General features: G+C 40.3%; 1 protein-coding gene across 2 annotated transcripts; it reads left to right on the forward strand.

Annotated features, from left to right (window-relative positions):
- The first annotated feature begins 954 nt into the window (after positions 1 to 954).
- On the forward strand, positions 955 to 9,866 carry LOC119303616 (RNA-binding protein 28-like). 2 transcript variants are annotated; one of them, XM_037580747.1, is made up of 19 exons: positions 955 to 1,177; positions 1,284 to 1,344; positions 1,458 to 1,494; positions 2,248 to 2,378; positions 2,458 to 2,556; positions 2,771 to 2,861; positions 3,078 to 3,211; positions 4,528 to 4,667; positions 5,462 to 5,512; positions 5,604 to 5,686; positions 5,785 to 5,839; positions 5,917 to 6,028; positions 6,383 to 6,992; positions 7,114 to 7,327; positions 7,413 to 7,483; positions 7,831 to 7,999; positions 8,087 to 8,216; positions 8,816 to 9,231; positions 9,322 to 9,866. In XM_037580747.1, the coding sequence occupies exons 1-19, from the start codon at positions 1,010 to 1,012 to the stop codon at positions 9,517 to 9,519; spliced, it is 2,970 nt and encodes a 989-aa protein (XP_037436644.1). In that variant the 5' UTR covers positions 955 to 1,009; the 3' UTR covers positions 9,520 to 9,866. The 2 variants fall into 2 exon arrangements, with proteins under 2 accessions (XP_037436644.1, XP_037436645.1); XM_037580748.1 differs by having other exon boundaries at positions 2,461 to 2,556.

Genomic DNA, 9,866 nt, shown 5'->3' on the forward strand with positions numbered 1-9,866 from the left:
TGTTTTTTGTTCTTTTTTTCTTTAATTTTAATTACCATGAACTTTCTTCAAATTCATGAACCTTTTCAAATTGATGAACTTTTCTCGAACCCGTGAACTTTCTTTTCGAATGTTTGTGATGATCTTTTTTTTCAAATTCAGGTACTTTTTAGAAACTCATGAACTTTTCTCAAACCCATGAGCTTTCTTTTCGAATGTTTGTGATGATCTTTTTTTCAAATTCAGGTATTTTTTTAAAATTCATGAACTTTTCTCAAATTCATGAATTTTTTAATTTTGTTTTTTTTCAAACCGGTGAACATTTCCTTTCAATTTTGTGACGAACTTTTTTCAAATCCATGAACATTTTTGATATTTATGAACTTTTTCCAAACACATGAACATTTTCTTGGAATGTTGTGATCAACTTTTTAAAATTCATGAATATTTTTTTGAATATTCAGTTTTTTATTTCATCATTTTATTTTTGCAAACGTTAGTGGTCAACGGTATCGGCCAATTTTCGACAGTGAGTTACTACCTTCGTCCTAATTTATTTGTTCCCATTGTATTTTGGGTCAAAGCTTGACCACATATTTGACTAGCATAATGTTAATGCATCTCATAAAAAATATATCGTTGAATTCTTATTCGAATATATTTTTTGATGATACTATTTTTTATTTATACTTTTTTTGGCATCATATTTATATTTTTTCGAACCCTAAACACGAGGGCACCAGTAAACCAGGCGGAGGTAACGGTGAAACGGTCAGACCACGAACCAACGAACCAACGAACCGGGAAACTACTCGCTCGCTCAGGGTCGCGTGAACAACAGTTTGTTTGACCGGCCCACAACAGGCGCTACGTACTTACGGGCCAGCCCAGTTTCAGCCCACCCAAAACAGACGGCCGATCCATTCTCCGTCCAATTATAAACCCTAGCCCACCAAAACCTCTCGTCCCATCGCAACCGCGAGCACCCCCACCCAGCTCCCACGGCCGTTCCCTGCAGCGCACGCCGGCGATGGGCAAGGGGAAGCAGCGCGTCCGCGCCCGCGGCGACGGCGCCGGAGGAGAGCCTGCCGGGGAAGGCGAAGCTGCCGTCGCCGGAAGCGGCGGCGCTGCCGGCGGGGGCCACACCCCCTCCACTGTCTTCGTCTCCAACCTGCCGTACACCTACAAGTCCTCCGATGTAAGGGCGAGCTCGTAGTCGAGGCGCCCCCCCTCTCTACTAAGCTGTGAGGTTACTCAGTGTTGGGTGTTGGGTGTGATTTTCCGCTTGTGCTGTTGCTGTGCAGCTCGAGACGGTGTTCAGCGAGGTCGGGCCGGTGAGGCGCTGCTTCATGGTCGCGTCGAAAGGTGAGCTGATCAGCTGACGATTGAGAGATTTGATGGCTCTATATGGTGTTTATCAGTGAGCAATTTCCCGTTACTTGTGACTAACAACTTCTGTTGCTGTTCTTATTATGCAGGGTCCGAGACGAGCAAAGGATTTGGGTTTGTACAATTGTGAGTTCAGAACTTGATCTGTTAAAGATTTTCAGTACTCATTCTTGCCATGCAATGCCGTGGTTAGCCTAGTTAGCGTGATCAGACGCATCATAACAGTTAGCCTCGGTGCAGTAATTCTTATTCTCATTAGAAGTATCTTACATATTCACTGAGTTCTTCTTGGCAATACGTCACCCACTTGACAGTACTTCTCTTTCCATTTTAATGTGAATTGGGCAGTCCTTCATTTCTATGGTTTGCTTCAACTCGGCATTGAGATAGACTAAATCATTTAAGCTTGGTTGATAGATAAAACTTGGTTCATGTGCTGGTACAACTGAACAATGTATTTCTTCAGAGAAGAGTGTGTTTCTGCTGACAATTATGGAATTACCTGTGCATAAAAATGACCTTGACCCTGTTAGCATACGTCAAGTACTTGATCAGATTCCTCTTTTTCTTGCAATTGCAAAGCGGTGGAAATTTTTTGTATTTCAGGCGCAGTGGTGAAGTCCTCCCCACTTGTGCCAAGAGGTCCTGGGTTCGAACCAGCCTCTCTGCATTGCACTTTGCAGGGGTAAGACTAGGTTCCTATAATCCCTCCCCAGACCCCACCTTGTGTGGGAGCTTCTATGCACTGGGTCTGTCCTTTTTTCACCATGTTGTAGCCAATTGGCTCTGCCCCATTGGAGTCATGCTACTTCTTGTTCAAACAGGTTTTCGGGCAGCAGTCAAATTGAACTGACTTAAAATGTGTTTGCGTTATATCAGTGCCACTGTTCAGGATGCTGAGCGAGCTATTCAACAAAAGAATGGCTTTGCTGTTGCTGGTAGGAAAATCAGAGTTAAGCTCGCGATACAACGTGCTCCGTTGAAGGAACGTCTGCAAAAGAAAGAGAGTGGTAAATATCAATAATTTTTTGCTTATAAAAGTACTCAATAGATTGAGTTTCTGATGATTTTGCTATTTTTGTTTTTAAGCAGTGCATGTTGACGACTCCAATGCAAAAGATGAGGAAGATGATAATTCTACTCCTGTTCCTGTAAAACATAAGGAGCCCTTGCATAAAGCTGATACAGGTTTCATTTGGAAGTTGTTTAACTTTTTTGCACCATTTCCACTGTTCAGCTATCCATGTGGCAGAACCATGAGTTGGTTGCGAGATCTTATTGGTTTCACCTCTAGCCTACCCAAACTTGTTTGGGACTAAAGGCTTTGTTGTTGTTGTTGTTCCACTGTTCAGTTTTCCTATTACTTCAAAATTTTCTGATGTAAGATATTGTGTTGAACTAGGACCACCACAGTTACCGGCCAAGGATACCAAAGTAGCAAAGGAAGTTAGCATTAATGCTACTGATAAAGCAAAAAGTTCTGAAAAGCAAAGGTGTGGACTGGAACACTTCTATATTTACTGGACAATACCACATTACGTAAAATATGTCATGCCATATTGTTGCTAAAATTTGTTCTCCTCTTGTTTTGAATCTTGCCCCTTCAAGTACTATCTTTAGTTATTTGGTCGAAGATATAATGTTGTAGCATTTTTATCTGTTCCAGTTCAACTCAATTTGACTTGTAACTTTTTATCTCCTAATGATAGGATTGCCAAAACCGTTATATTTGGTGGTCTTCAAGACTTCTCTATGGCTAGTGAAGTTTTCCGTCTGGCAGGAGAGATTGGCACAGTAGTGTCTGTAAATTATCCACTTCCAAAAGAGGAAATGGAGCTCCATGGTATGATCTTTTCATGCTCTCTTTTCACTTCCCTGCACCCCACCCCAAGTTTTACTTAATTTTAATTGTATATTATGTTGTCAACACAATAATTATTCTGGTGTGATAGTTCTTTGAGTTCATGCTACATCAGTAATTCCAATCTCTTGTGACGGGTATTACCTTGCTTTAAAATTTCATTTTTGTTATGTAGCGAGATAAGACAGGGGCCCTTAGGTCTAGTCAGGTACTACCTCGACCCAAGTTATGCGGCAGCACCTTGCGAGCAACCGCACCCAGGGCCAGGGAGAGTCAAGAAACTAGGAATAATTTGGTTTACGTCTTGCTTAATCTCAAAACGAGGAACCTCCTTATATAGAGGTGTAGTGCCTAAAGGGTAGAGTAAAATCCTTCCCGTTCGCCTGTTAATCCATAACATGTGGCAACTTCAATTGCATTATTGTTGATATTCATATTCAAATGATTATGATAGTTTTGAATCTTATTTAAAGCTGCATGTCTGGTCTTTTCTAGATAGTGTCTCAGTGAACTAAAAAGTCATTACTCCATCTGCATGTCTCACATGGCAATATGTTCTCATTACAACTTAGCATGTCAAATGGCCCATTCTTATGCTCGCCGATTGACTGCATGCGTGTTTTCTGATGAAGATGATGCTTATGTTTTGAGCTGTTAATTCTCTACATGACTTGTAATCCTGTGCACGACTCTATACATGTGAGGATTGTCCATATTTGGTATTTGCACATTGCTAGCATATTTTTGATTGGCTTGAATGTCGGACATGATTACTTTGCAGTGCTTAATTTCTTAGTTAACAGTTCTAGTTCCAGCTGCATGTGTATTTTGCTTGGTAAAGAGAACAATTATGTTTTTTTATTCTCCTATCCGTGCACATATGTCTCTTGTGTCCACTAAGTTCTCATTCTCTATTCCTTACTCCTTTTTTTTCATTACATTCTCATTCATTTATTCCTCAATGGAGAAGAATATCTAAACTTCACCAACCTCTTAGTCATGGTTGATAAATGGAGGACATCGGTATTATTACTTATTTCATTTGTTTGACTGAAGCAAGAGCACCGCAAAAGGTTGTGCCGTTAAGGTTTCTTTGTCAGCTTAAGATATGACTGAGAGCAAAGCACCACAAAAGGCCATGTCAGAATTGTCGTGGGATTTTAATAAGAAAATGGAATGAATCCAGTCATGTTTGAATCTTCATGTACTTCACCAGACATTTAGCTCATTTAGCACAACTAGCATGTAATAAAGTTAAAAAAGTGTTAACAGTACAATATGGCATTCATCCCCTCCAGGGCTTGCACGCGATGGGTGCACATCGGATGCGGCAGCAGTACTCTTTTCAAGTGTGAAATCAGCTTGGGAGGCTGTTGTTCTCTTGCATCACAAGGAGATCAAAGGAGCAATTGTTTGGGCTCGTCAACTTGGTGGGGAGGTCAGCCGTCTTCTTGTGTTGTATTTATCTTAATATATGCTGCCATTGCTTTATCTAGTTTGATTGTCTCGTTCCTTTTCTGCAACTAAACGAAATTGAAATCATTATCTAGTTTTGCTTTACTACTACATACCATGCTGGCTCTTTTGCCACCTGTTTTTCTTTACACCTTGGTATGGTAATTAAAAATGGGAGGATGCGCGGTGATTAAAAATTAGTGGATGTGCGGTAATTATAAGTGCTTTCAAACCTTTCTTATCTGGAATTCTCGTATCTATGTTCTGCTATGCCTTCCAGGGTACAATTTTTTCTTTCAAATAACGTAGTTGCAGTTTGAGAGTTTCCCTGAGAGTACACATGTTAGTCATGTACCAGGTACCTTGTATATTGCTCAGTAAAATGCTAGAGGTTCTAGAGTTTGATATTTTATCACAATCGTGAGAGAAACCATGATCTGATTTCAGTTAGCTATAATTGAGGTTCCCTCAGTTAGCTACAATCGTGAGAGAAACCAATGCTAGAGGTTCCCTCAGACTATTATTCTTTGAATGTCTGGTTCACTTTTTTGTATGATATATTATCACAATGACTACTGGTGCTATTGTGCAAGTGGAAGGTGCCATGATTTTTACATAAAATCCAACTCTTGGTTGATGAGTGTTTCCCCCTTTTGCATGAGATACACAGTTTATCTGTAGAACCAATTCATTACATTTCTGTTCGATTAGTTCAATTTATTTCTATAGTTCGTTCATTTACTTGCAAGTGTCTGAAACTTGTTTGTTGCTATTCAGGGTTCAAAGATCAGGAAATGGAGAGTGATAGTCAGGAACCTTCCATTCAAGGTGCTTGGTTGAATGCAAATTCGTCTCTTCCAAAATTTATTTTCTGGAGCATATGAAAGAGAAACTATACATGCATGTCTCATTCTCACAGGTTACTATAAAGGAGATCATGGACATATTTAGCTGTGAAGGATTTGTCTGGGATGTCTCCATTCCACAAAAATCTGATGATGGGTAATGTTTTTCGTTTAGTCCTTTGTTCCCTTGGTGAGTCAAGCAACTCGTAATATATGCTAAGTTGCTAACTCTGTTGCATTTATTCTTTTTTACAGGAAATCAAAAGGATTTGCTTTTCTGTCTTTCACACGCAAACAGGATGCAGAAAATGTACGGTCAGTACTTTGTTCAGTAAGAGTAAATATTCATTGGAAGTCCTAATTTGCCACGATGTTTCTCTGAACCAGGCTATAAAAAATGTTAATGGAAAAGTTGTTGCAAAGAGAACAGTAGCTGTTGATTGGGCTGTTCCGAAGAATGTATATGCTGTTGCTGCAAAGTCTGATGCTAAGGACGACGGTAAATATAAACTCTTATACCAGCGTTTGTACTGTTGTTCATTCAGAGAGTTCTCATAAAGCTATTAGTTTTCTCTACAGCTAATCCAAGATTTATACTTGTCTGAATCTGAATGATATAATAAACCGGTATGGCGATATATTGTAAATCACTCATTTTAGACACTTGATTAAATACCGTGCTGGCTCCTTGATATAGTTCCTCAGGAAACAGGAGTATATTCCATTGTCTAAAGCTACCATGATTGTCCAACTATTTAATTAGTACACTGCATACCTTCTCATAATGTCGTCAACCAATGCTTTGAGTTCTATGAGTTACTATTGTGATTCTGAGAACTGCATGTCCTTTCAGAGTTGGAAGATACATCTGACAAGGGCAGTGACGAGGAATCCTCTGAAGATAATCTTGTCGGAGGAGATGACAGCGATGATAACAGTGAACTTGATCATGAGACTTCGAATCGTCTTCCTGAGGATGATTTCAAAAGTGAAGCGGACATTTCTAGAAAAGTTCTTGAAAATTTGATCAAATCATCAGAGAAGTCTGAGCGGTCTGGTGTTGAGAGTTCTGATATTGATACAGATTCTGAAACAGAAAATGATACACCAGAAAAGAGTTCTGATATCGATACAGATTCTGAAACAGAAAAGGACACACCAAAAAAGAAGCAACCCCAGTCACCTGCAGCTGCCAAGTTGGCAGAACCTAAAGATGTAACAAAGGCAGAAAGTATCATTCCTGCTTCAAAACCTGCATCTGTCATGTTGGCAGAATCTAAACATGTAGCAGAGACAGAAAGCACTGTTCCTTCTTTGAAACCTAAGAAAGAAGATACTGGCCTGGATAGGACAATATTCATAAGCAACCTTCCTTTTGATATTAGCAATGAGGAAGTAACAGAGCGGTTCTCAGTGTTTGGGAAAGTTCAATCTTTCTTCCCAGTTCTGCATAAACTCACAAAGTATGTTTAACCATCTAATCAGAAATATTTTATTTTGTCCATTCTCCACCAGTTGTATTGACCACAGAACCTTCACTTAATGCATTTGTTGATTCCAACAATTTTTGCACTGTCTGTGCAGGAGACCTAGAGGGACTGGTTTTCTCAAGTTTTCTACAGCAGAGGCAGCTGATGCAGCAGTTTCTGCTGCTAATGCTGCTCCTGGATTAGGAATTTTTGTAAAAAGCAGACCACTTAATGTTAAGAAAGCGCTGGATAAGGAGTCAGCTCACAAAAAGGAACTGGAGAAGGGAAAGAACGAGGTTGAGGATCGACGCAACCTGTATTTGTCAAAGGCAAGTTTAACAGTTAACTCTTTTATCTGCACTCCATCCTGCACTCCTATTATTTTCTGTTCCTGAAAGTTTAGTGTCGAAGCAGGAAGGTGAAATACTCCCTGGAACGCCAGCTGCGGAAGGTGTATCAGATGTTGACATGAATAAACGTAGTTGGTAAGAGTTTGTCTTAACTCTTCTTTCTTATGTCTGCATTAGTTCATTCTTATTAAGTAGTATCAATAAAGTCAATGCGATGATTTTGTTATGTTAATTAATAAAATCCTATCTGTCATCTTCATGTAATTTGATGAATTTTCTGAGAATTCATTCTTAGTCTCTTTTTCTGTAAAGACAGTGCCTTTTTTCACTTGCATTTGAATTTTTTACATCTCTATGCCTTTTCCTTGCTTGCAGGGAAATGTTTTTTTTTTCATAAATCAGAACCTTGTTTTCTCTTGTTATCTGCCTTCTGTTATTTTGTGAGCAATGAATAAGAAATGGTTGCTATTTTTATCTTGTAGGTTGGCTAAAAGAAAAGCAGAAATGCTTGTATCTCCAAAATTCCATGTCTCCAGAACAAGGCTTATCATTTACAATTTGCCAAAGACTCTGACCATTAATGATGTAAAGAAGCTTTGCCGAGAAGCAGTAATTTCTCGTGCCACCAAGCAAAATCCTGTCATCCGGAAGGTTTAATTGCGGTTTACCATCCAAGTTTCTCTTGCTATTCTTTAGGTATCTTTCTGAAGCTTATGTGTATGCATTTGTCTCGAGCAGGTAAATATCCTAAACAATGAAAAGAAAGGTCAGGGTGCTGCACAGAAGCATTCCCGGGGGGTAGCCTTTGTTGACTTTCAAGAACATGAGCATGCTCTTGTAGCTCTGAGGGTTCTAAACAACAACCCTGGTACGTTTTTACGCACCTGCCACTTTTAATTAGGCTGGTTGTTGTCATGTTGTGCCAATTGTTCTGCCTTGTGTTGCTACTTCGTGATGTAGCATGTATATATCGAAAAACATTTTGCAGTGAGTTGACTTTGCTTATGTATTTCATCATCCTTAGATTGCACCTACACTTTTAATATTGGATGCATAACACATTTGGGCTGGGTTGCATATAAATACTTATGAAATAATGTGCATCATTGTTGTCTTTATCTTATTTACTGGTGCTGTTTGTCAGTGCTGCCTATGTTCACTCATTCATTAACAATCATGGGCTGTCTGCATTTTCATACCGCTGTTTGATGTTCGTTTGTACATAATGACAGGAGTATTGTTTGCTCCTGATAGTTTCACATTTTTATGGGACAATATTTGGTGAAGCCATTTCGTTATGGAAAAATCAAAACAAACTATTTGTATCTCTGACATTCGTTTCTAACCAACGACATGTTGCCTGTTGGTCTCTTTTTTGTATTGCCCACCCTGTTGAATGTTTGCTGCTGAACGCGGAATGGTTTGGTCTGTGTTATCATTTATCTATCATTCTTTACGTGTTTGCAGGAACCTTTGGTACAGAACGTCGTCCAATTGTCGAGTTTGCACTTGAGGATGTTGAAAAAATGAGGCTCCAGAAGATTCGGAACGAACGCAATGGTAGGGCAAAAGAGGCTGCACAAGAGCGAAGGGCTCTGGGAGATCAGTCTACAACTGATGGCCCTCGTTCAAATAAGAAGAGACCTTTTGGAAAAGGGAGCAAGCGAGAATCGCAAGATATACCATCTAAATTATCCGACTCTGGCAAAGGACCTTCAGATGATCTGTCAGTTCCTGGAGGTCCTAACACCACTGTGGAAAGCACACAGGGAGACAAAAGGCAATCTCAAAGGCCCGCAAAACGAGCACGGCAGTCAATTAAGGGAACCTCCTCTGTGTCAGATGGAAATCAAACAGATGCGGCCCCGAATGCTGCACCGAGTGTAAGTACTACCGAATTTATTTTGCAGTAGTACCCCATTTAGATGCAGTAAAGTAATCTAATGTCACGTCTGTTTCATTTGATTCATCAGGGACCATCTACGGCACACACCCAGGCGGACGCACGGAGAAAAAGGAGGAACAGAAATGATGGCGAGCAGAAGAGAGACAAGGCTACGAAAAGGGCGAGGAAAGATGCGAGTGGGGCGGGAGGTGTGGACAAGTCGCTGGCGGAGCAGTACCGCTCCAAGTTTCTGCAGCACGGCGTGAACAAAACCAAGGCTAGTTAAGTAAGTGGGATCGCCATGGACAGAGACCACCAGCTTCTCCACAGCGGAAGTTGGCTGAGAACCCCCTCCGCAAACCCCTTCAGCCCCGTTGATCGGGGTGCGATTTTGCTTGTAGTGCTACTATGATTTGTTTTCCCCTTGTAGCTTCTACTCCCTCCGTCTGGAAATATTTATCATCAAAATGGATTAAAAGGGGTGTATCTAGAACTAAAATACATCTAGATACATCCCCTTTTATTCATGTTGATGACAAGTATTCCCGGACGGAGGGAGTACCTGTGAAACAGCGACTAACCTGTTTTCGTCATGCTTTTCACTGCCCAAGTTCTCTTACCTTCTTATATGAA

The sequence above is a fragment of the Triticum dicoccoides genome, chromosome 5A (genome assembly GCF_002162155.2).
Source record: "Triticum dicoccoides isolate Atlit2015 ecotype Zavitan chromosome 5A, WEW_v2.0, whole genome shotgun sequence".
Lineage (NCBI taxonomy): Eukaryota > Viridiplantae > Streptophyta > Magnoliopsida > Poales > Poaceae > Triticum > Triticum dicoccoides.

Coding starts and splice junctions, on each gene's coding strand:
- LOC119303616 (XM_037580747.1), top strand. CDS start 1,010: ATGGGCAAGGGGAAGCAGCGCGTCCGCGCCCGCGGCGACGGCGCCGGA. Junction 6,993..7,113: donor GTTCTGCATAAACTCACAAA/GTATGTTTAACC, acceptor CTGTCTGTGCAG/GAGACCTAGAGGGACTGGTT. Junction 8,217..8,815: donor GGTTCTAAACAACAACCCTG/GTACGTTTTTAC, acceptor ACGTGTTTGCAG/GAACCTTTGGTACAGAACGT.